The sequence below is a fragment of the Oncorhynchus kisutch genome, linkage group LG18 (assembly GCF_002021735.2).
Source record: "Oncorhynchus kisutch isolate 150728-3 linkage group LG18, Okis_V2, whole genome shotgun sequence".
Classification (NCBI taxonomy): domain Eukaryota; kingdom Metazoa; phylum Chordata; class Actinopteri; order Salmoniformes; family Salmonidae; genus Oncorhynchus; species Oncorhynchus kisutch.
Window position 1 is genome coordinate 31,715,026 of NC_034191.2, and position 26,028 is coordinate 31,741,053.

The 26,028-nt window shown below is 43.7% G+C and overlaps 2 protein-coding genes across 4 annotated transcripts in view; one reads left to right on the plus strand and one right to left on the minus strand.

Moving 5' to 3' along the window:
- Positions 1-2,320, plus strand: part of LOC109909416 (tripartite motif-containing protein 3) — a 46,095-nt gene extending 43,775 nt beyond the window's left edge. For all 3 annotated transcript variants that reach the window (XM_031795800.1, XM_031795801.1, XM_031795802.1), the window contains exon 15: positions 25-2,320. In XM_031795800.1, coding sequence (XP_031651660.1) covers positions 25-177 — 153 coding nt within the window. In that variant the 3' untranslated portion in view covers positions 178-2,320. The remainder of the gene's footprint in view (positions 1-24) is intronic.
- On the minus strand, positions 2,199-25,777 carry LOC109909104 (complement C4). Its single transcript, XM_020508022.2, has 40 exons — positions 25,556-25,777; positions 24,380-24,575; positions 24,097-24,286; positions 23,956-24,026; positions 23,775-23,860; positions 23,610-23,692; positions 23,452-23,539; positions 23,169-23,274; positions 22,899-23,025; positions 22,331-22,446; positions 21,932-22,108; positions 21,545-21,742; positions 21,105-21,299; positions 17,187-17,333; positions 15,037-15,169; positions 14,809-14,880; positions 14,347-14,553; positions 13,817-13,937; positions 13,491-13,561; positions 13,152-13,291; positions 12,784-12,987; positions 12,276-12,327; positions 12,076-12,159; positions 11,648-11,851; positions 11,316-11,548; positions 10,588-10,692; positions 10,193-10,361; positions 9,594-9,808; positions 7,660-7,815; positions 7,501-7,560; positions 7,298-7,391; positions 7,016-7,196; positions 6,813-6,900; positions 5,014-5,088; positions 4,763-4,865; positions 4,484-4,573; positions 4,303-4,395; positions 4,131-4,214; positions 3,801-3,942; positions 2,199-2,712 (listed from the first exon to the last, which is right to left on the minus strand). Exons 1-40 carry the CDS (start codon positions 25,615-25,617, stop codon positions 2,571-2,573), a joined length of 5,160 nt encoding a protein of 1,719 aa, XP_020363611.1. The 5' UTR covers positions 25,618-25,777; the 3' UTR covers positions 2,199-2,570.
- Positions 25,778-26,028: the final 251 nt, after the last annotated feature.

Here is a 26,028-nt window from a genome sequence, read left to right on the forward strand (position 1 = left end):
CCTTGTTTTTGTATTGTCCTGCAGGTGTTTGATAGTTCCGGGTCGTTCCTGTCCTACATCAACACCACAGCAGACCCTCTCTATGGTCCACAGGGCCTGTCTCTCACCTCTGATGGACACGTGGCTGTGGCTGACTCTGGCAACCACTGCTTCAAGGTTTACCGCTACCTGCAGTAGGTAGAACCATTGCTTTTGGGACGGTCTGTTGCAGGCCTACCACTCCCATGTGTGTCCCAAATGGCTCCCTATTCTCTTCATAGTGCACTACTTCTTAACAGAAACCCATAGGGCTCTGGTCAAAAGTAGTGCACTATATAAGGAATAGGTTTCCATTTGGGATGTACCCCAGATCTGTGCCGGACAGACAAACCAACCACAGCCCGACCTGGGTCCAAAAATAAGACAGATACTTGAAACTATTTTAAGTGTTTGGGATGTGCTTGATTTACCTGTTTATTTGAGTTTGCGCTTTTGGGACTGTTCCATTGGTTCAGGCAAACCAAATCAAGTGCAGCACTTGAAGTATTGGAAAGTATTTGATCTAATGTATGTATTTTTGCCCCCAGGTCAGTGCACGTGTTAGCACTGAGCAACGACACAAACCAATGTACTATACATAATATACAGGTGCAATGATCTTTCCCATAGCTGTCCTTTTTGATTTGCACATCTGATCAGATCCACCTCATCCAGTTAGTGTTCTCTGAGCCCCCCAACATCATGAAGTAACAATATAACCCCCGTTGACTCCTCCTTGTGCTGTGTTATGGAGTTTACTGAGTCTGAAATGGCACCCTATTCTTTGTGTAGTTCACTACTTTTGACCTGGGCCCATTGGGCTCTGGTCAAAAGTAGTGCACTATGCCATTTGGGATGCAGCCTATTTGTGTAGAGTGTATTTACCTCTTTGTTCAGTCATTGATGTGAAACTACAAGGAGGTATGAAGGAGATATGAAGTGTGTATATAGTGTAACTGATATTAGGAGACCAGATCAGTGATGGGTTGAAGTACGTGTATAATAATTGAGCCATGTTGTGAAGGAGCTCGTCCCCAATGCATGAAGTTTGATCTTTACCTTGTTATTAACTCAGACGTGACGACAAGTGGCGTTTCTAAACTGTTTCTTCGCCATGGTTTAAGTGCAACGAACAATGTGCTTACAGTGAAACCAACCAGCGTCGCAAAGCAAAAGCTTTTGAAACATAATTTCTCTTTCAGTTGTATCTAAGAGCAAACTGACTTAACTTATAGCCATCTCACATATAAAAAGTCATTACCATCTGTGCATTGATTTGCTGTATGAATTGTGTATGCATAACTGTGTACAATGGATCATTATGCAGCTTTATCTGTGCTTTCATTTGAAAACGCATATCTTTTGGTTAATCCGAGAACAGCAGTCTGGCATTCCAGCGTTTCTATGTACGGCAGCTGTCCTAAAGTGTGCTTTTTAAAACAGGAGTTCAGCTGGAGAAGAGATGTGTCATGATTATTGCATATGTGAGCAGCAGAATTATTATAAACTTTGTTATCTGATCTTTTTAAAAAGGAAAAAAATTCAAACATGGAATTGCTAATTTATTTTATTTTATACACTAGTTCAGCATTTACTAATTATTTTTCTAATTTGATGTGTTTTATTTTTTTGAAATTCACGCCTTTGTCATTTGTCTCCATATATAGTAAAAACCCTTAGCCACTTTGAGGGGATTAGTAGAACAAACAATGAAGATTTAGAATTTGAAAGATTTGATTTGCCAAAAAATACATAGAAGTGTGTTTTGAATTGTGACAAGTTGGAGTACATATTGAAAACCAATACCAATGATTATATTACTTAGTGTTATTGAACATGCAAAACTACATTAGATATTTGACTAACTTCTGGGTTTCAGTCTTAAACACTGTCAACAGTAGATTTACCATTTATATCGTTTGTTTTCAGAAGCCACAGTGTGAATGTATCAACAGCTTCAGTGTGTGTTGAAGGACTAGAGTTACAATGTTTCATTGCCTGGTTATCACAGTTCATAGCATTTCTTTAATACCACTATTGTCCAGAGGGTTTCATTAGCATTAGATGAGCTATAGTGCTCTCACACCCCCTGGTGGTCACCACTGTAACAACACAGCACCCTTGGTGCCAAAATAGAGTCCCTATAACCTCTCTGACGTCATGCCAAACTGGCTACACAGTCTATCACAGGTTGTTTTTATTAAGGAGTATTAGACACATCATCTCTTTGTGTTTCAAAAATATGTCACTCAATCTTCTTTGTGAATATGCACTGGTAATAAAAGCACATGGTTTATGGAGATACTGAGTGTGCTGTCTGCTTTCCTCTATTCATACCAAACCTATATCCTTCTCTGTATCACAGTCTCTCTCTGTTGTCCAGGACAGTCATCCTGGGTCACGTGATGTTCAAGAGCCACAACTTTCTGGAACGTTTCTGATAGAAATGTGTTGCATAGAGCCAACATATTTCCCTATTCCCAATGACAGCCAAACATGTCTGTTCTATATAATATATTTCTATCTGGATGTTCACTGAAGGCAACCAAGGGTTATATTGAACACTGGTTGACCTCGTACTGTTTCATGAAGTCCTTGAGCATGTTACAGGCTTTACGGTTCTTAGTAGCTTTACACTTCCTCTCCTCTGGAATCTCCTCCAACCACATCTCATTATCCAGGACATAGACAGGCCTACGGAAGACAGCATTTAGTTATACAGGCCTGGGGTGGACAACATTTAGTTATACAGGCCTGGGGTGGACAACATTTAGTTATACAGGCCTGGGGTGGACAACGTTTAGTTATACAGGCCTGGGGTGGACAACGTTTAGTTATACAGGCCTGGGGTGGACAACGTTTAGTTATACAGGCCTGGGGTGGACAACATTTAGTTATACAGGCCTGGGGTGGACAACGTTTAGTTATACAGGCCTGGGGTGGACAACATTTAGTTATACAGGCCTGGGGTGGACAACATTTAGTAATACAGGCCTGGGGTGGACAACATTTAGTAATACAGGACTAGGGTGGAAAACATTTAGTAATACAGGACTAGAGTGGACAACATTTAGTAATACAGGACTAGGGTGGACAGCATTTAGTAATACAGGACTAGGGTGGAAAACATTTAGTAATACAGGACTAGGGTGGACAGCATTTAGTAATACAGGACTAGGGTGGACAGCATTTAGTAATACAGGACTAGGGTGGACAGCATTTAGTAATACAGGACTAGGGTGGACAGCATTGGAGTCTCTCACTCAAACTGCACTGGAATAGTCTCCCATTCTACACTGTACATGTAGTGTACATTTCCCAATTAAGAAATGACAATCTAGGGCCCAAGTAGGGATAAACCTTTACAGTATCTCAATTCAACAATATTGTAATAAATATCCTCTATTGCTGTCTTTTGTTACCTGATGATTCCATGTATTATATCAATGTTGTCTTACAATATATTGACACATACTGTATAGTTAATTGAAAAGGAAGACTAATGTCCCAAATGGAACCCTATTCCATACATGGTGCACTACTTTTGACCCTGGCTGTGACCCCACTCTCCAAATGTGTCTCAGGGGGAGTTGAGAGATGCAAAAAATGAATTTCCAATTCACACATTGGTATAATACACACTTGTACATATAACACCCACCTAATTATTATTATTTTATTACATGTAGCACTACTTTTGACCAAAGCCCTATGAACCCTGGTTAAAAGTAGTGCACTATATAGGGAATAGGGTACCATTTGGGATGCATCCCATCACTTACTTCCCACTGTGGTCAGTGGTGTCAGAGATGGTCCCATCTCTACCCATGATCAGGTAGTTCCTGTCAGTCTTCATGTCAAACTCATCACAGGCTTTACGCTTGATCATGTCTCTCACTGCTCCAGTTTGTATCACGTCTTTACCTGGCATAGCAGAGAACCAGAACAAGAATAATGTTAAGGAAATTATACTTCAAGAGAATGTTCAAGTACCAAATGGCACTCTTTTCCCTATATAGTGCACTACTTTTGATCAGGACCCATCCAAAGTAGTGCATATAAGAAATAGGCTGCCTTTTGGGATGCAAACTGTAATATTGTAGAACACTCACCTGTCTGTAGGACTTTGGTCAGTAATGTGGTGTAATGTTGAAAGACTCCATCATCGGATGAGTTGACAAACGTGACGACGTACACTGTCAGAAGGGCAACATGAAGGGGTGTTAGTACCAACTACAGCACATTAGAAAGAAGAGAATATTTGGGTTCCAGGTATAAACTCACCATAATTTACAATGGGAGAGAAACAAGCAAAGCTCCTGCGAGTCTCTTTCTCCATGTCTTTACTGTACGTGACTTTCTTCTTTGGGCAGCCACCTGAGACAAAGCAAATAAAAACTAGATACACAATAGTTCAAAATAGTTCAGGCACTATCAAAATATTAGCTGGAAGGAGTGCACATACCCTCTGCACAGGAGCACATATTGTCCTGACAGATCTTGGCGATCATGTTGCTCTTCTGGGGTGAGCTGTAGAACACAGTGCATCTCCTCTCTGTCGGGACATAGTTCAGCATTAGTCACTCAGACGATGGCTGTGTCCCATACGGCATCCTATTCTCTTTATTGTGCACTACATTTGACCAGGGCCTAAAGCCTCACCAGGCTGCACCAGCCCCATGGACCTTCCAGATACATTACAACCATTGCCTTCATATACCCTAAACTAAACATGGTGGTATACCTGGGTTGTAGTAGTCATAGACCACAGCAGCAGCGGGCTGCACCAGGCCCATGGGACTGATCTGTTTGGCCCGGAACGCTACACACTGTGGTTCCTCTGTGATCTGGAATACATAGTGACAATACAGCCTCCGAGGGTAGAGAGGACAGCCTTGGCCGGGAACACGAGAACTCTTTGGCGAATCACACTATAGGAGTTGTACAGTAGTCATAGCTGATTGATGTCGTGGCTTTGGATACAAAAGGTCTTACCTCAGCGAAGTAGAGGAACACTTTATTTGGGGCGATGTCATAATGGTCAATGTATTTCTCAGTACCCTTTACATTCTAGAGGAGAGAAATCGAAAAAGACATCATTATATAGTTTGACAACATGTCAATGTGAATCGCTAAAATGTGTTTTCTTCCTGGAACTGATTCTGCTGATCTCAGATATTTCAAAGGGATTACATGTAATAACTGTGATAAGTGGTTGTTTTTCCTACTAAACGTAGGGCTCGATTCAATCTGTGGCGCTGAAGATCTGCACTACAGCTTGAAATTTAAAGGTAATTTTCAATTGAGCCGACATATCAAATCGTATTTGTCACACGCTTTGTAAACAACAGGTGTAGACTAACAGTGAAATGCTAACCTACGGGTCCTTCCCAACAATGTAGATTTTTTGAGGGTGAAATAATAGAAAAATAATAACACAAGAAATAAATAAACAATGAGTAATCAGAGAGGACAGTCTATGACACCGCTGGCTGGAGTCTGACAATCTTTAGGGCCTTCCTCTGACACCGCCTGGTATAGAGGTCCTGGATGGCAGGGAGCTCGACCCCAGTGATGTACTGGGCCATACGCACTACCTCTGCCCTATAGGCTGTCTCATCGTCATTGGTGATCAGGCCTACCAAACTTAATGATGGTGTTGGAGTCATACACAGCCAGTCGTGGGTGAACAGGGACTACAGGAGGGGTCTAAGCACATATCCCTGAGGGGCCGCCATGTTGAGGGTCACTTGAAACATGTAGGTATTACAGACTGGGTCAGGGAGAGGTTGAACAATTCAGTGAAGACACTTGCGCATGCTCTGAGTATGCGTCCTGGTAATCCATCTGGCCCTGCGGCCTTTTGAATATTAGCTTGTTTAAAGGTCTTACTCACATCACACTCACACGAGTGTGATCACCCATGGTGTCAGGAACAGCATGATTCAGTGTTGCTAGCCTCGAAGAGAGCATAGAATGTGTTTAGCTCGCCTGGTAGGCTCGCGTCACTGGACAGCTCACCGCTGTGTTTCCCTTTGTAATCCATGATAGGTTGCAAGCTCTGCCACATCCGACGACCATTAGAGCCAATAAAGTAGGATTTGATCTTGGTCCTGATGCTTTGCCTGAGGGCGTAACGGTATTTATTATAAGCGTCCGGATTAGTGTCCCGCTCCTTGAAAGTGGCAGCTCTATCCTTTAGCTCAGTGCAGATGTTGCCTGTAATCCATGGCTTCTGGCTGGGTTATGTACGTACGGTCATTGTCGATGCACTTATTAATGTGATAAACTCCTCAATGACATCGGATGAATCCTGGAAAATATTCCAGTCTGTGCTAGTGAAACAGTCCTGTATAAAAGCAACCGCTTCATTGGAACACTTCCGTATTAAGCGCATCACTGTTACTTCCTGTTTGAGTTTTTGCTTGTAAGCAGGAATCAGGAGGATAGAGTTATGGTCAGATTTGCCAAAGGGAGGGCGAGGGAGAGCTTTGTATGCGTCTCTGTGTGTGGAGTAAAGGTGGTCTAGAATTAGTTTGCCTCTAGTTGCACAGGTGACATGCTGGTAAGAAATTAGGTAAAATGGATTTCAGTTTTCCTGCATATGCAGCATTTACCGTGAATGCAGTCTCTACGAACGCGGAAACATTGCCTTCAAATTTCAATTGTGCTGTATGGTGGAACTTCAGCACTACAGATTGAATCGAGCCCATAGTTGAATGCACTGACTGTGTATAAGAGCGTCTGCTGGATGGCAAAAATGTAAATCAACATTACATGTAGGCCTACTGTACCTCCTCCAGATCCTGCATGTTAGGTTTGAGTCCACTGAGAAGGGAGATGTCCACGATGACCATGCCTGTAGAATTACCACTGGTCAGTCTGTAGGAGACGAGAGGAGAGAGAGAACCATATATCCACTCATCCCACCCTATGCATGCATGTATGTATGTATGCATGCATGCATGCATGCATGCAGACAGACACCTGTACTCACCCCACACACACAGTGTAGACTAGGGACTTCTCCCTCTCCTCCTCCTGTGGGGTGTGTCTCTTCCTGCGTGTGCGCAGGTCAAACCATTCCATCCTGCTCATTGGCTCATCACTAGGGTTCCCAACCCCGTCAGACTCATAGTTATAATAGTCGTCTAGCTCAGGACCATCGTCCGCTTTTTCTGTCATTTTACATTTAAAAAACAAACATCATTTTATGTTTTCAAGCAGCACTCCAGCAAATGTGTTTAGTGTTTATAGATGCATTCTGACTGAAACTTACTTCTGTACTTAACCTCTCCCTCCACTGAGACATTGAGACTGTAGAAACTACAGTACAAGTCCATGCTCTCCAGAGTTCTGTAGGTCTGGACCACCTGATGACATTAAACAAACACTGTGGACACATGCGTTGAGATTCAGACAGTCTTACAATGTTAGAATCATCATCATTTAATTTTAAATCTATTTACTGAATTTACTTACTGATAAGGTCCCATTTCCCTTACCCTCTGTGTTAATAGTGATCTGGCTTCCTTGGTTCACCTGCCAAGACAAACCAGACAACACAGAGATTAGTAGATGTAAAACAGAATTTGAGAAAGTTCAATCAGAGCACTGCTTGAATTCTAAACTCAATCTCACCTGGAAGGCAGATAGGGTCAGGGCATTACGCTTCGTAAGATGAACTCTCTGCTTGCTGCCGTTTTGGTAACACATCTCAACATTAAGGTCCAAGTCCTGAACATCATTGTCCTTGATACTGTACTTAGCTAGAGCCTCAAGAGCTACAACTGTATCCTGTTGGAGGGAGAGAGGGGACAAAGGAGAAGGAGAGAGGGGACAAAGGAGAAGGAGAGAGGGGACAAAGGAGAAGGAGAGAGGGGACAAAGGAGAAGGAGAGAGGGGACAAAGGAGAAGGAGAGAGGGGACAAAGGAGAAGGAGAGAGGGGACAAAGGAGAAGGAGAGAGGGGACAAAGGAGGAGGAGAGAGGGGACAAAGGAGGAGGAGAGAGGGGACAAAGGAGAAGGAGAGAGGGGACAAAGGAGAAGGAGAGAGGGGACAAAGGAGAAGGAGAGAGGGGACAAAGGAGAAGGAGAGAGGGGACAAAGGAGAAGGAGAGAGGGGACAAAGGAGAAGGAGAGGGGGACAAAGGAGGAGAGAGGGGACAAAGGAGAAGGAGAGAGGGACAAAGGAGGAGAGAGGGGACAAAGGAGAAGGAGAGGGGGACAAAGGAGGAGAGAGGGGACAAAGGAGAAGGAGAGAGGGAAAAAGGAGGAGAGAGGGGACAAAGGAGGAGAGAGGGGACAAAGGAGAAGGAGAGGGGGACAAAGGAGGAGAGAGGGGACAAAGGAGAAGGAGAGAGGGACAAAGGAGGAGAGAGGGGACAAAGGAGAAGGAGAGAGGGACAAAGGAGAAGGAGAGGGGGACAAAGGAGGAGAGAGGGGACAAAGGAGAAGGAGAGAGGGACAAAGGAGGAGAGAGGGGACAAAGGAGAAGGAGAGGGGGACAAAGGAGGAGAGAGGGGACAAAGGAGAAGGAGAGAGGGACAAAGGAGGAGAGAGGGGACACAGGAGAAGGAGAGAGGGGACAAAGGAGAAGGAGAGGGGGACAAAGGAGGAGAGGGGACAAAGGAGAAGGAGAGAGGGGACAAAGGAGGAGAGAGGGGACAAAGGAGAAGGAGAGGGGGACAAAGGAGGAGAGAGGGGACAAAGGAGAAGGAGAGAGGGACAAAGGAGGAGAGAGGGGACAAAGGAGAAGGAGAGAGGGACAAAGGAGGAGAGAGGGGACAAAGGAGAAGGAGAGGGGGACAAAGGAGGAGAGGGGACAAAGGAGAAGGAGAGAGGGACAAAGGAGGAGAGAGGGGACAAAGGAGAAGGAGAGAGGGACAAAGGAGAAGGAGAGGGGGACAAAGGAGGAGAGAGGGGACAAAGGAGAAGGAGAGAGGGACAAAGGAGGAGAGAGGGGACAAAGGAGAAGGAGAGAGGGACAAAGGAGGAGAGAGGGGACAAAGGAGAAGGAGAGAGGGACAAAGGAGAAGGAGAGGGGGACAAAGGAGGAGAGAGGGGACAAAGGAGAAGGAGAGAGGGGACAAAGGAGGAGAGAGGGGACAAAGGAGAAGGAGAGAGGGACAAAGGAGAAGGAGAGGGGGACAAAGGAGAAGGAGAGGGGGACAAAGGAGGAGAGAGGGGACAAAGGAGGAGAGAGGGGACAAAGGAGAAGGAGAGAGGGGACAAAGAAAGAAAGAGAAAGACGGGACAGAAAAAGAAAGAAAAGGGATGAGAGAGAAAGAGGGAGAGAAAAGTATATAACTAGGGCCAGGATTTTCTCGAGGTCAAGTCAAGTGGTCAGTGATAACTCCGAGCTCCCGATCATAATGTTACAGTACTTACCTGTCTGTCTACTGGTGGCTTGTCCTACAGTACCTACCTGTCTGTCTACTGGTGGCTTGTCCTACAGTACCTACCAGTCTGTCTACTGGTGGCTTGTCCTACAGTACCTACCTGTCTGTCTACTGGTGGCTTGTCCTACAGTACCTACCTGTCTGTCTACTGGTGTCTTGACCTCCAGTACCTACCTGTGTAGAGCGGAACCCTCCTCCATACTGTCTCTGCTCAGTGAGCCAGCGGGCGATGCACGTCGCGTACGTCATGTCTCCCTCCGCCACTGTCTGGAGCAGGGCGTAAGCTGTGGTCTCCACGGAGATAGCCTGGGCCTGGGGCACCTGATTGGCCCTCGTCTCCCCGCTCAGCCTCAGAGCATCACTGGCCTCCCAGTGACATGTATCTGCTTCTGCAGGGGAGATATGCAGTATGTTTAGCAGCTACAGTATGTCCTTAGCCATATAACATTGCAGGGGAGACATAATCAATAATATGGCGCCCTCTGCTGTTTAAATGTTGTCATTGTGTATGTCTACCTTCCCTCAATGATCATACAGACCAGGGAATCAATGTCTACCCAGAAGACCTTATCCTGACTTTTTCTCCAGCCACTACCTGTAATACTTTACAGGCGCTAGTAATCAAAGCAGGTTGAAGTCCAAAGGAATGGGTTAAAACAGTACAAACACACTTTAGATGAATAGAGCCTTTCTGATATAGACAACTTCTGAAGTAATTAGACAACTAGGCAACCCGTAGCCCTAGATGACTAGTAAAGTAACAAGGTACTGACCATTATCACTGTGTGCCAAGGCCCTGAGTTTGGTCTGAGCCATGGAGGCACTGTCTCCACCAGGTGAGGTTAGAGAGAGGGCGTAGGAGGTGATGGCAACAGAAAAGGGCCTCTGAAGGGAGTCCAGCTTCGACTCCAGGTAGGCCTTAGCCTGCTCCATAGCCTGCCTCTAACACAGGAAATGGTGGATAGATTTAGCATTAGAAACAACAAATGCATTAGTTAAACATTATCACAACAGACACAAAAAGGCATGTTGCTTTATTCTGGATCATATTGTTGCAAAACCAACTTGCCCCTTCGGGATCATAATTACACAACTTTTAGTAAGTCAGTGATGATAAGTTAGGTGATGTAAAGGTTATGTCCGTGACTTAGTTGAATGGATGTATTACCATTTCTGAGCCTTTTCCTCCAGGGTACAGTGCCACAGCGTGGTTCATGGCTATCAGAACAAACGCCGTCAGAGACACCTCTCCCTCAAGCCCTCCCACTCCACCCTGAGGTGAGGGAATGGAGAGATAGCAGACAGGTAAAGACATCATATTGTATGGTATGGTACCTGCATGGTCCGGACATAAAGAACATTTGGGTCATGCTTTATTATACTTTTTTTTAAACCTTTATTTAACTTGGCAACTCAGTTAAGAATACATTCTTATTTACAATTACGGCCTAGCCCGGCCAAACCCTAACCCGGACGACACTGGGCCAATTGTGCGCCACCCTATGTGTCTCCCAATCACGGCCGGTTGTGATACGGCCTAGAATCTAACCAGGGTCTGTAGTGACGCCTCTAGCACTGAGATGCAGTGCCTTAGAACACTGCGCCACTCGGTAGCCCCAACTTAGAGGTTATAGGGGCGCGATTGCTACCCAGCCCGGGCAGAAAGAAATTTGGACGATATTTGAGTCGACTGCTAGATGGTTGACAGTGACACATCCTAGAAAGACAAGATCTCCTGCTGTTGTGCCCTTGAGAAAAGCACTTAACCCCTAAACTTCTCAACTGGCGGCACAGTGTGGCTGCCCCCAGCCTCTCCAACCTAATGTGTATTTCTGAGGGGTAGGGTACAGCATAAATCATATTTCTGTCTTGAATGGACGAATAAAGCATTCTTTCCTGCATGGTGCGGTCATAGAGTGGGTTAGGGTCAGTGAAGCCTCCACTGGACAGCTGTTTAGACACCAGGTAGGAAATAGACTGTTGGATGTAGGAGTCCTCCACTGAAATCACGTCCCTGCACTGGGACAACTCCTTGGCTATAAAGGCTGTCAACCAAACACTGCTTGGAGTTGACAGGAAAGCTCCATAGGATCCATCGGTCTTCTTGAAGGTCAGGATTCTGCCGTAACCTTGGAAAGAGAAAGAATCAATTCATTTCAACCATTTGATTCCCACAAGGGTAGATGTCTCAAAGGGGACTAACTTAAATTCTCCCAGTGTCCCCTCACCAGCCTGTATCATGGCTTGGGCTTCATCTCTGCGTTCAGCCTTTAGGTCGACCCACTGTCCAGTAGCGTCCAGGTATCTCATGGCGTGGATGGCTGGAGACATGGTGACCATGGTCTGCTCCGCACACCCCTTGGGAAGGGAGATGAGCTGGTCCACTCCATCTAGGTTTAAACAGTTCTCCACTGACTCTCCCATCACACCACCTACATGGGGTGTGATGGGAGAGGTTTCCCTGTTATAGCAGTAAACTAGCCCTGGAGATTGGTCTGGAAAAACCGGTCAGGGAAAACTCGTAGTCTGAAATAATATCTCATGGACCAAAATGTTAAAAATGTCAATGTAAATACATACAGTACTACAGACCCAACACAGTATATGTTCCACACTAGCAGAAAGTCTGACTACAGTATTTATCGACCCTCCTTTCCTTTGACACTGATGTAGGTGTCAGATTCCAGTCCAGGGACAGCATTAGGAGGAGGTGGAATTTCAAGCTCGATTGACTTGGCAGCTGTGTGACATAGATAAGAAATGGAGAGACTGTTTTAACTCAATGGTCTGATGAGGCTTGTTTGCATAAATGTCACTTTTACTACAGGTTTCACGTGTTTAGAAAGACAACATTACCTTTCCCGTCAATGTTGTATTCTTGTTGTAATGAGACCAGTTCCCCTTCCCCCTGTATAACAGAACAAAATGTGAGCGTTCATTGTTTATACAGACATATACAGATGTTGGATCTTAATTTGAGCCAGATTGCTACAGCAGGAAGATTATCCTGCAGCAACAGGAAATGTGAATTCATGTGTGAATTATAATTAATGGACATTTTTGTAGGGGTTGCAACTGTTTTTGTAACGGAAAATCAAGTCAGAAATGTCAAAGTGGATAGCCTTTTTAAACCTATAATATACTACCCATTTTAAATGTCCTGCATTGCAGGATAGTAATCGTGCAACAGGGTAATCAAATTAAGATTCTACATCTGTACTGTAACTTTTGTATAATAATGGGAGAAAAACAGTGGTGTTCAGCACAATAAAGAAGTGAGAACCACATGTAGCCTAATGTACACATGTATCATAGAGACATACTGAAGCACTACTGTATATTAGAGGGAGAGAGGTGTTCATACCGTGACTTTGAGGTCCTTCTTGACCTGGTCGCGGGCCGTCTTAGTGTAGGCGTCCACATGGATAGGGATGTTTCCTATGACCAGAGGAACCACGGTGAAGTAGACAGGGACAGCAGAGTTACCTGGTACTGTGACCACTTGCTTGTCCCCTCTGTCTCCCCCTGCACTGCACAGACCCTCCACCCACACCAGCTCCACTGTCACCTTCACAGAGAGAAACACATATACATTGTAGTAGATGTAAGTATAGTCAAATTGTCTATCAAAGGAATCTGCAAATAAAAATGTCTGCAACTGCAGTTTATTTGTATAAATGGCTGTTGGAGGCATTTTGGACTCAAATATATTGTTTTTACAACACTAGTTACCTCCATACAGTCGGTTCTGTAGTTGAACACCACAGCTTTCATCTGTAGCTGTTCATTTCTCTTCACAGAATAGGGAAGTCTGAGAGATACAAAGAAGTCCTGAAACACCACCAGAGGCTTGGGCTCTGCTATACAAAACCCTGAAGGGAGAATCAACACTAACATTAACCACTTGATGACTGTCCTCTGAAAGTCTGTTTGTGCTATCATGCCATCTTTTTGTCACTCGTTGTCATGGTTGGCTTGACAATGACAGCTAAAATGAGTTTGCAAGAGCACACATATATTTAGGACTAGGCTAGTGTAATGGTCTTAGGTTAGATGGAAGAGGTGACCTGCCTTTTGTTTTAGAGATTCCCACTGCTTGAACCTCCCAGGTAGTGATGGAGTCAGGGACAGCAACACTGTGTCTGAAAATAATAACCTACAACATCATGTCATTCCTAATATACCGTACTTGTTACACTATATTGGTCCCCAAGTTTTACCCAGTAAGTTCACATGGTCAGGGAAAACTCCTGGTCCCAGTCATGACTGTCCTGGTCTATGTCCCAAATGGCACCCTATTCCCTATATAGTGCACTACTTTAGACCAGGGCCGGTAGTGCACTATATAGGGAATAGGGTATAATTTGTGATGTAGATGTTGCAGGTTACCATGTTACCTTACGAGACCAGAGGGCCCCACATCAACGATGCCCCACATCCAGGTCTGAGGGAAATAGGAGCGGAGGTGGACAGACACCTCATCTATGGCCTCTTCTTCCTCACCAATATCATCAGACGCTAAATAGGAGGACAGGGAAGAGGACACATTTCAGCTCAATCAATACAAAAAAGTATTGACTAATCTAAGAAGTTCTATATTAGTGGTTAGAAACTGGGTGGTTTGAACCCTGAATGCTGATTGGCTTAAGTCGTGGTATATCAGACCGTATACACTGGGTATGACAAAACATTTATTTATATTGTTCCAATTACATTGGTAACCAGTTTATAATAGCAATAAGGCACTCTGAGGTTTGTTGTATATGGCCAATATACCATGACTAAGGGCTGTATCCGTGTTGCGTCGGGCATATACCACACCCCCTCGTGCCTTAAATGCACCACAAGAATCTTTAGCTTGTGAGATACTTCTGAGATGCTATTGACATTCCAACTACTAATATAATAATATAATACAATACTGTACTTTTAGCCAGGCTGTGTGTGTTTTTTCTCTTTGTGATGTTTCTCCTCAGCATGGTGGCATCTCTGCAGCACTTGAGGAAGGCAGTGCGACACGGAGCAGACTTGTGGATGGTTTTAGAATGACGACTCTCACAGGACAGACCCAGGCTGTTAAACCTGGCCCCATCGTGACAACACCTCTTCTCCACTGGCTCCTGGTACCTGTTGACTGCAGATAAGAACAATGTGTCTAGCTAATAAATGATGTCTAGCTAATAAATGATGTCTAGCTAATAAATGTAATATGCTAAGGAAGACTTTTTCTGAAACATATCTGAACATTTGTAAATGAAAGGATTATTGAAATGTATCCTATGGAGCACTCTCCATATTCTGTAACTAATAATTCCCGATACACCATAAGAGTGAAAGCAGCATGCTCAGAAGATGGAGGGAGAATAGGAGAGGCTACTGCTACACCTACTGATGTCAGAGAAAGCCTGGTGATGGTTCAGGGCTCTCTTCCGTCTTTTACTTTTGTCGTTACAGGAGTAATCTGGTTATCAGAGGACAAAAGAAAAATAATTTTACAATATTGGGTGAAATAAACTCCATCAATGAACACAGCTGCTGTGGTGTGCTTTTACCAATCAGAAACATGTGCTATTCATTCAGTATTATAACGAGTTAAATGTCTGAATGTAAACCGTACCCTTTCTCACGTGACCCTCTGTATCTCCACAGTTGGTTATAAAGGCGAGCCCAGCGTCCTGTAACACAGACTGGGAGTTCCTGCCCCCTCCCATAGAACACGCCAGGTCATAGGAGTTCATGTAGGCAAACATCTAAAGAAGAAGATTACTTTATTGGTCCATTTACTGCATGAACAACAGAGATTTGTCTTTTGGATATCCCATTCTCCCTGGTAGACAAATACATACTGTCCTGTACATGCAGTAGATACATATAACAGTACATACTGTCCTGTACATGCAGTAGATACATATTACAGTACATACTGTCCTGTACATGCAGTAGATACATATAACAGTACATACTGTCCTGTACATGCAGTAGATACATATAACAGTACATACTGTCCTGTACATGCAGTAGATACATATTACAGTACATACTGTCCTGTACATGCAGTAGATACATATAACAGTACATACTGTCATGTACATACAGTAGAATCATATAAATACAGTACATACTGTCCTGTACATACAGGGGATACATACACTGCCTTTCAAAAGTTTGGGGTCACTTAGAAATGTTTTGTTTTTGAAAGAAAAACAATTTTTTTTTGTCCATTAAAATAACATCAAATTGATCAGAAATACAGTGTAGACATTGTTAATGTTGTAAATTATTATTGTAGCTGGAAATGGCAGATGTTTTATAGAATATCTACATAGGCGTACAGAGGCCCATTATCAGCAACCATCACTCCTGTGTTCCAATGGCACGTTGTCTTAGCTAATCCAAGTGAATCATTTTAAAAGGCTAATTGATCATTAGAAAACCCTTTTGCAATTATGTTAACACAGCTAAAAACTGTTGTTCTGATTAAAGAAGCAATTAAACTGGCCTTCTTTAGACTAGTTGAGTAGCTGGAGCATCAGCATTTGTGGGTTCGATTGCGGATTTAAAATAGCCAGAAAATTTCTTCTGAAACTCATCAGTCTAACTCACAGTCTAACTCATCAAACTCATATACATTTAAACTCAGTTTTTCACTATTCCTGACATTTAATCCTAGTAAAAATTCCCTGTCTTAGGTCAGTTAGGATCACCACTTTATTTTAAGAATGTGAAATGTCTGAATAATAGTAGAGAGAATGATTTATTTCAGCTTTTATTTCCTTCATCACATTCTCAGTGGGTCATAAGTTTACATACACTCAATTAATATCTCGTAGAATTGCCTTAACATTTTTAACTTGGGTCAAACGTTTCGGGTAGCCTTCCACAAGCTTCCCACAATAAGTTGGGTGAATTTTGGCCCATTCCCCCTGAGAGAGCTGGTGTAACTGAGTCAGGTTTGTAGGTCAGGTTTGTGCTTCACGGTTGGGATGGTGTTCTTCACCTTGCAAGCATCCCCCTTTTTCCTCCAAACATAATGATGGTCATTATGGCCAAACAGTTCTATTTTGGTTTCAACAGACCAGAGGACATTTCTCCAAAAAGTACAATCTTTGTCTCCATGTGCAGTTGCAAACCATAGTCTGGCTTTTTTTATGGCGGTTTTGGAGCAGTGGCTTCTTCCTTGCTGAGCGGTCTTTCAGGTTATGTTGATATAAGACTCGTTTTACTGTGGATATAGATACTTTTGTACCTGTTTCCTCCAGCATCTTCACAAGGTCCTTTGCTGTTGTTTGGGATTTGATTTGGACTTTTCGCACCAAAGTACGTTCATCTCTAGGAGACAGAACGCGTCTCCTTCCTGAGCGGTATGACGGCTGCGTGGTCCCATGGTGTTTATACTTGGGTACTATTGTTTGTACAGAGGAATGTGGTACCTTCAGGTGTTTGGAAATTGCTCCTAAGGATGAGCCAGATTTTTTTTCTGAGGTCTTGGCTGATTTCTTTCGATTTTCCCATGATGTCAAGCAAAGAGGCACTGAGTTTGAAGGTATTGTGATACAGTGAATTAATTATAAGTGAAATAATCTGTCTGTAAACAATTGTTGGAAAAATGACTTGTGTCATGCACAAAGTACATGTCCTAAACGACTTGCCAAAATTATAGTTTTTTAATTTATAGGTTTTAATGACTCCAACTTAAGTGTATGTAAACTTCCGACTTCAACTGTACTGTATCTATTCATGAAACCTGGTAAGACAGAGGCTCTGTACCTTCTCAGGAGTGAGTTTGTTGTTCTTGTTGAGGATGTAAACAGCTGTATCTACAGCAGCCAGAGCTACCTTGTCTCCCTGGTCTGTACGGACCACCACAGTCACCAAGTCAGCTGGTTTATGCTCTTTAAATGGAAGGATCTCAATCTGAAAACACAACACCAAAGATATCACATTATGCCTCCATGCAAATCTATACTGAACAAAAATATAATGCAGCGTGTAAAGTGCTGGTCCCATGTTTCATGTGCTAAGATCCCAGAAATGTTCCAAATGTACAAAAAGCTTATTTCCTTCATATTTTAAGCACACATTTGTTTACATCCCTGTTAGTGAGCATTTCTCCTTCAACAAGACAATCCATCCACCTGACAGGTGTGGCATATCAAGAAGCTGATTAAACAGCATGATCATTACACAGGTGCACCTTGTGCTGGGGACAATAAAAGACCACTGTAAAATGTGCAGTTTTGTCACACAACACAATGCCACAGATGTCTCAAGTTTTGAGGGAGCGTGCAATTGGGATGCTGGATGCAGGAATGTCCACCAGAGCTTTTGTCAGAGAATTGAATGTTAATTTCTCCAACATAATTTTAGAGAAGTTGGCAGTATGTCCAACCGGCCTCACAAATGCAGACCGCTTGCAACCACCCTAGCCCAGGACCTCTACATCTGACTTCTTCACCTGCGGGATCATCTGAGACCAGCCACCCGGACAGCTGATGAAACTGAGGAGTATTATGTCTGTAATAAAGCCCTTTTGTGGAGAAAAAATCATTCTGGATGGCTGGGCCTGGCTCCCAGACCCACCCACGGCTGCACCCCTACCCAGTCATGTGAAATCCATAGATTAGGGCCTAATGAATTTATTTCAATTGAGTGATTTCCTTATGTGAACTGTAACTCAATAAAATTGTTTAAATTGTCTAATTGTAGTAAGAGTAGAAGTAGAATGGATGAAGAATTGCAGCATTTAGCTGGAACTAAGCTACAGATAGCAATACTGGGTGATTTGAAAAGTCATAGTCAATCAATCAATAATATAATAATACTTTTAGCACAAATGTTTACCTTTAATTTACAATCTGTAGAAGCTTTGAGAATAGAAAAGTTCAGTACTTTTGTGAAGCATCACAGCACAGTTGAATAATATATAGCAAATATAAATGTAATATGGATGGTGTTAAGAGATGAATGGGAGGGGTTGAATGGAGCTGAAGGGTGGGACTAATAACAACAAGATAACCAATGTAAAATGTACGGGGTCTGTAAAATGTATATAGGTTCAGAACTGTTGTGAAACGGCACAGTTACAAATATAAATCAAACTGGATGGGAGAGGTTGAGATGGGAGAGGTTGAGATGGGAAAGGTTGAGATGGGAGAGGTTGAGATGGGAGAGGTTGAGATGGGAAAGGTTGAGATGGGAGAGGTTGAGATGGGAGAGGTTGAGATGGGAGAGGTTGAGATGGGAGAGGTTGAGATGGGAGAGGTTGAGATGGGAAAGGTTGAGATGGGAAAGGTTGAGATGGGAGAGGTTGAGATGGGAAGGTTGAGATGGGAGAGGTTGAGATGGGAGAGGTTGAGATGGGAGAGGTTGAGATGGGAGAGGTTGAGATGGGAGAGGTTGAGATGGAAAGGTTGAGATGGGAGAGGTTGAGATGGGAAAGGTTGAGATGGGAGAGGTTGAGATGGGCAAAGGTTGAGAGGGAGAGGTTGAGATGGGAGAGGTTGAGATGGGAGAGGTTGAGATGGGAGAGGTTGAGATGGAAAGGTTGAGATGGGAAAGGTTGAGATGGAGAGGTTGAGATGGGAGAGGTTGAGATGGGAAAGGTTGAGATGGGAGAGGTTGAGATGGGAAGGTTGAGATGGGAGAGGTTGAGATGGGAGAGGTTGAGATGGGAGAAGGTTGAGATGGGAAGGTTGAGATGGGAAAGGTTGAGATGGGAGAGGTTGAGATGGGAAGGTTGAGATGGGAGAGGTTGAGATGGGAAAGGTGAGATGGGAAAGGTTGAGATGGGAGAGGGTGAGATGGGAAAGGTTGAGATGGGAGAGGTTGAGATGGGAAAGGTTGAGATGGGAGAGGTGAGATGGGAAGGTTGAGATGGGAGAGGTTGAGATGGGAGAGGTTGAGATGGGAGAGGTTGAGATGGGAAGGTTGAGATGGGAAGGTTGAGATGGGAAGGTTAGGTAGAGGGTTGAGATGGGAAAGGTTGAGATGGGAGAGGTTGAGATGGGAGAGGTTGAGATGGGAAGGTTGAGATGGGAAAGGTTGAGATGGGAAAGGTTGAGATGGGAAAGTTGAGATGGGAGATGGGAAGGTTGAGATGGGAGAGGTTGAGATGGGAGAGGTTGAGATGGGAGAGTTGGATGGAGAGGGAGGAAGGTTGAGATGGGAAGGTTGAGATGGGAAAGGTTGAGATGGGAAAGGTTGAGATGGGAGAGGTTGAGTGGTAAAGGTTGAGATGGGAGAGGTTGAGATGGTAGAGGTTGAGATGGGAAAGGTTGAGATGGGAGAGGTTGAGATGGGAAGGTTGAGATGGGAAGGTTGAGATGGGAGAGGTTGAGATGGGAAAGGTTGAGATGGGAAGGTTGAGATGGGAAAGGTGAGATGGGAAAGGTTGAGATGGGAAAGGTTGAGATGGGAAAGGTTGAGATGGGAGAGGTTGAGGTAGAGGTTGAGATGGGAGAGGTTGAGATGGGAAGGTTGAGATGGAAAGTTGAGATGGGAGAAGGTTGAGATGGGAAAGGTTGAGATGGGAGAGGTTGAGATGGGAAAGGTTGAGATGGGAAAGGTTGAGATGGGAGAGGTTGAGATGGGAAAGGTTGAGATGGGAAAGGTTGAGATGGGAAAGGTTGAGATGGGAAAGGTTGAGATGGGAGAGGTTGAGGGTAGAGGTTGAGATGGGAGAGGTTGAGATGGGAAAGGTTGAGATGGGAAAGGTTGAGATGGGAAAGGTTGAGATGGGAGAGGTGAGATGGGAAAGGTTGAGATGGGAAAGGTTGAGATGGGAGAGGTTGAGATGGGAAAGGTTGAGATGGGAAAGGTTGAGATGGGAAAGGTTGAGATGGGAAAGGTTGAGATGGGAAAGGTTGAGATGGGAAGGTTGAGATGGGAAAGGTGAGATGGGAAAGGTTGAGATGGGAAGGTTGAGATGGGAGAGGTTGAGATGGGAAAGGTTGAGATGGGAGAGGTTGAGATGGGAAAGGTTGAGATGGGAAAGGTTGAGATGGGAAAGGTTGAGATGGGAAAGGTTGAGATGGGAAAGGTTGAGATGGGAAAGGTTGAGATGGAAAGGTTGAGATGGGAAGGTTGAGATGGGAAAGGTTGAGATGGGAAGGTTGAGATGGGAAAGGTTGAGATGGGAAAGGTTGAGATGGGAAAGGTTGAGATGGAAGGTTGAGATGGGAAAGGTTGAGATGGGAAAGGTTGAGATGGGAAAGGTTGAGATGGGAAAGGTTGAGGGTAGAGGAAGGCAAGACTAAAAACAAACTAAATGTAACTATTGTAAAATAGATTGTGTCCGTAAAATATATATAGTGTGTATAAGCTGAAAGTAGAAGCCTAAGTGTTCTTGTTCATTAGTTTACTCCAATTACGGGAAGGGTGGAAAGGTTAGCGGAAAAACATTTTTATTTCAATTTTATTTAACCTTTCTTTAACTCGGTAAGTCAGCGGAAAATAATAATGGGAAATATATTTAAAAAATAAATGTATGTATATATGAATGTATGTGTGTGTATATGTATGTATATTTATATTTACAAAAAAATATATGGGGGATTGGAAATGATGCAGACAATTACATTGATGGAAACTACAATCTATCTCCAATATTACAGCTGATCTGCCCCTAAATATGAATAATAATAAAACAAAGAGTAGAAGCAGAGAAACAAGCAGCAACTACAGAACCTGTCCTTTGCAGATATCTTTGGCATCCGCCCATACAGAGTCAGCCACTATGGTAGTCTTCCCTGGTGCCTGTGTGAAGTAGTAGGCCACCAGTCTGAAGGAGGGGACCAGGTCAAGACTGTAGGGCAGACTGAAGGTGGTCAGCTCAGTCCTCTGGACCCTGTTCATCTGGACCACTCTGCCCTTACTCAGGACCTGAAAGAATGGAAACAGAGGAAATAACACATTATTACTCTTAACTACAGATATTGAAATGGTTCATTTCTCAACCCCCAAAGTGCTTATATTTATGTTGGTTACAGACAAACTACAGCTATGACAATCCCAGTCTACTGCAATGTCTGAAAACTTGAAGCTATGCACAGATAAAGTATGTTGCAGAAGTGGTAAATGGTCATTTCCATCTATTATTAGAATGGACTGATACTCCAGTATGTTACCATATAGTAGATGTAGGCTGGTCGTGGGGTGCCTGGAGGGGTGATGTCTCTGAGAGTGACCGTCATGGTTCCTCCAGGCTCCAGGGTGACATGTTCTATCTCTACACTCAGGTAGCTGTTCCCCTCAGACTGGACTGCTGACACTGTCATTTTGGCATCACCCACTATTACCTCCTCCTCCGCTCCCTCAGCAAACATCTGGAGAGAGAGGAACAGATCGTCAATATGACATCACATCAAATAGTGACTGTGTCTCAAACGACACTATATTCCCTATTTAGTGCACTACCTTTCTGCTGACCACATAGAGCTTAGAGACATATTATGCTTGTCAAACTGCATGGGAAATAGAGTGTTGATTGAAAGTTCTCTGTGTCTGTCCTGTACCTTGATATCCATAGACGTGGCCAGTTTGGGCACTTCGAAGGCGAGAACAGCCTCACCCTTAGAGTTACCGGATCCCTCCATCTTCACAGATTGTGTGCCTTCTACAGAGGTCACTGAAACTGAAGCCCTCATACGGAGGTCAGGGGCTGGGGATCCATCTGGGTGGGTGGTGGTGGCCTGAGAAGGAAACATGCAGCATATGCCCAGTAGACTATGACTGCAGATACAGTCATACTCTAAATGGTAAAGCAAATACAATTGATGACACTGATAACTATTGTACATCTCATTTGGAAAAGGGATTTGCTAATCTCAATATGATGTCCTGAATGAATACAATTATATTTTATTCTGTGGTGTTAATGTTTGTCTTTGAGTGTAGAAACGACCACACTGTACCAGGATAGAGAACTTTCCTCCAGGTGTGAAGTATTCCTTAGTCTTAGACATGTCAATGATGTATGGAGACGTCACTATCTTTACTGAAGTGCTCTCAGCTTCTTCTAGATCTCCACCTGAGAGAGAGAGAGGAGAGAACGAGAGAGAGAGTACAAGAGAGAGAGAGAGAGTACAAGAGAGAGAATGCAGAGAGAGAGAGGAGAGAGAGGGAGAGAGAGAGAGGGAGAGAGAGAGAGAATGAGAGAGAACGAGAGAGAGAGAATGAGAGAGAACGAGAGAGAGAGTACAAGAGAGAGAGAGAGAGTACAAGAGAGAGAATGCAGAGAGAGAGAGGAGAGAGAGAGAGAGGAGAGAGAGAGAGAGAGAGAGAGAGAGAGAGAGAGAGAGAAAGAGAGAGAGAGAGAGAGAGAACGAGAGAGAACGAGAGAGAGAGAGAGAGAGAGAGAAAGAGAGGAGAGAGAGAATGCAGAGAGAGAGAGGAGAGAGAAGGTCATTGTTGTATGTCCTAGAGAAAACACCTGGATCTGCTGGCATGGTCATGTTTTATCTGACTGAATGAAGAACTTACTTGCTGTTTCTAAAGCTGTAACAGCTATGTACAGATTGTATCCCTCCATGTGTGGGATACTTTGCTTTCCTGCTTTCCCACGCAGGTCTTCAGTTGGCAGCGTAATGCTGGCGATGCCGTCTTGGATCTACAATACACAAGAAATAAGTTCACAAATGGCTCATCAGAAAAAAATAAAAGTCAATGGAAACAATAACTCTACAATCAGAAACATTGACTTTAATGTTGTGTTTTTTTATGTAAAGCTTTGAGATGATAAAGTAAACTCACAGAAGTCTTGTTTTCTAGGCCAGGTAGATGTGTTCTTTTGCCTTCTTGATTGATTAGTCCAAATCTCACATAAGCTATGCCATTGACACCTTTGCCATAGGTGTACCTGCAATCAACACACATGTATTTGGCACACTATGAAAAAAAAGTATGGATATGTATGCACTCACTACTGTAAGTCGCTCTGGATAAGAGTGTCTGCTAAATTACTCAAATGTAAATGTAAAATGTATGAACAATTCACAAAACAGTCCATTAACGCAATCTGCTTCAACAATCTCACCTTGCAGAGACGTTGAATTGAAAGGAATCCTCTGTCAGCAAATAATATGGTTTCAAAGCTGCTATCTTCACCTCAAACATAGGAAGAACTGAAAGAAACAGAGGGGAAGCTTGTTGGGCCGTATCATACTGTCAGACAACCTACTTTAGATTACTCACCATATTCTTTGACCTCAAACTCCACTGAAGAGTTGGACATGGGATAGTTGGTAAAAGCGGCAACAATCCTCCAATGGCCAGCCCTGATTCATATGGGCAGAGGAGTAGTGGTCAATGCTACTGATGTCCTGTGTTCCATAGATTTTATGTCAACATCCTACTTACGTCTCAACGTCAGGGATCATTATGTTCCTCTGAAGGAGTTTACTGGAGTGTAGAACCTGGTTGTACACCAGCAGGCCTTTGGAGTTCTGTAGAGAGACAGTTCATGTTATTTAGAGAACAGAGAGTTAAGATAACACAATAAAACAACTTTAACATGCAGATAGATGTCTTGCAAACTTACAAATATCTTGACATTGATGCTTTCATCAACAGGCAGCAGATAGTTGTCTAGCGTGAAGACCCTGAAATTGACTGGAAAAGGACAAATTGGGATTAGGCTGAATGTATAACTAAAACCATGTGTAATGTTATTTTACACTACCATTCTCTCCTGGATTGTAGATTGGTTTGTTTGTCTGAATGAAGACATAACCCTTTTTTGTTGACAAAAGGATTGTTTTTTTTTTGGGAAGAAAATCATCATTGGTCTCTGTAGCCAGTTGGATAAATGGCACAATCTTCTTTCTTTTTCTTATGCTTTTGATTGCCTCTTCGTACAGGCTAGGAATTACCTATAAAACATGAGAATAGAGGCAGAATCATTTAAATGCATGTTCCAGTAGTTCCATAGGGCATGAAAAGAGGTTAGCCTTCTGTATACCTACCCTCATTTTCACAACCGCCTGATAGCCATTGGCTTCATTGAGAGTTACATGCTTTTTTTCAGACAGAACTTTATTATTGGCGGTTTGGTACAGGAAGTACAGAGTGTACTGTGTAGGCTTGATAGCTCCCTGCAGCTGTACTGTCACTGTCTCCTCTACTCCCAGGTGGACTATGTTGGGAGCAGTGATGAGACATCTGCAAACACAAGCACACATGAACACACACACACGAACACAAACAAACACACACACACACACACACACACACACACACACACACATGAACACACACACACACGAACACACACACACACGAACACACACACACACACATGAACACAAACACACACATGAACACAAACAAACACACACGCACACATGAACACAAACACACACACACACGAACACACACACACATGAACACACACACACACGCACACATGAACACAAACACACACGCACACACAAACACACACACACACGAACACACACACACACACACATGAACACACACACACACACACACGAACACACAAACACACACACACACGAACACACACACACATGAACACACACACACACGCACACATGAACACAAACACACACGCACACACAAACACACACACACACGAACACACACACACACACACATGAACACACACACACACACATGAACACAAACACACACATGAACACAAACAAACACACACGCACACATGAACACAAACACACACACACACGAACACACACACACATGAACACACACACACACGCACACATGAACACAAACACACACGCACACACAAACACACACACACACGAACACACACACACACACACATGAACACACACACACACACACACGAACACACAAACACACACACACACGAACACACACACACACACACACACGAACACACACACACGCACACATGAACACACACACACACGCACACATGAACACAAGCACACATGAACACAAACACACACGCACACATGAACACAAGCACACATGAACACAAACAAACACACGCACGAACAAGCACAAGCGCTCACACACACACAAATGGTGGTAATTTTTTAGGACTGCGACATGACATAAAATGAGCATGACCAATGATACAAGTAAAATATACTGTATCTACAAAGAATTAGCATGGACAGAACATAACTTACGTTGGCCTCTGCCCACTAACTGCAGTCAGTGCAGACATGATCAGAAGCAGTGTGTTCCTCATCTTTCTGCTTTACCGTCTGATCTGTATCATGCCACTGGAACAAGAGTCTTCATTAATTGTCTCAACCCCAAACTTGCACAGGAAAATAAAACAAAATACTGTAGAAGTGATCTATCTGTAAATCTATGTTGCTCCAGTCTGAGAGTGGGAGGTTCTCTCTCTGGGCTCTGCAGCTCCAAGAGAACAGGTTTCCGTATCTCAAATGGCACCCTATTCCTTACATAGTGCACTACTTTTAACCAAGGCCTATAGGGAAGAGGGTACCATTTGGGACAAGGCCTCAGCATCAACACCCCCTCTAGCCCACCTACCTCTCCTCCCTTCAGCTTGTCTGACTCCAGTCTTGGCATTGGAGGAACATTATGAAATACATCACGTGTTTTCTCAGAAACCAGATTTTGGTTATGTCCC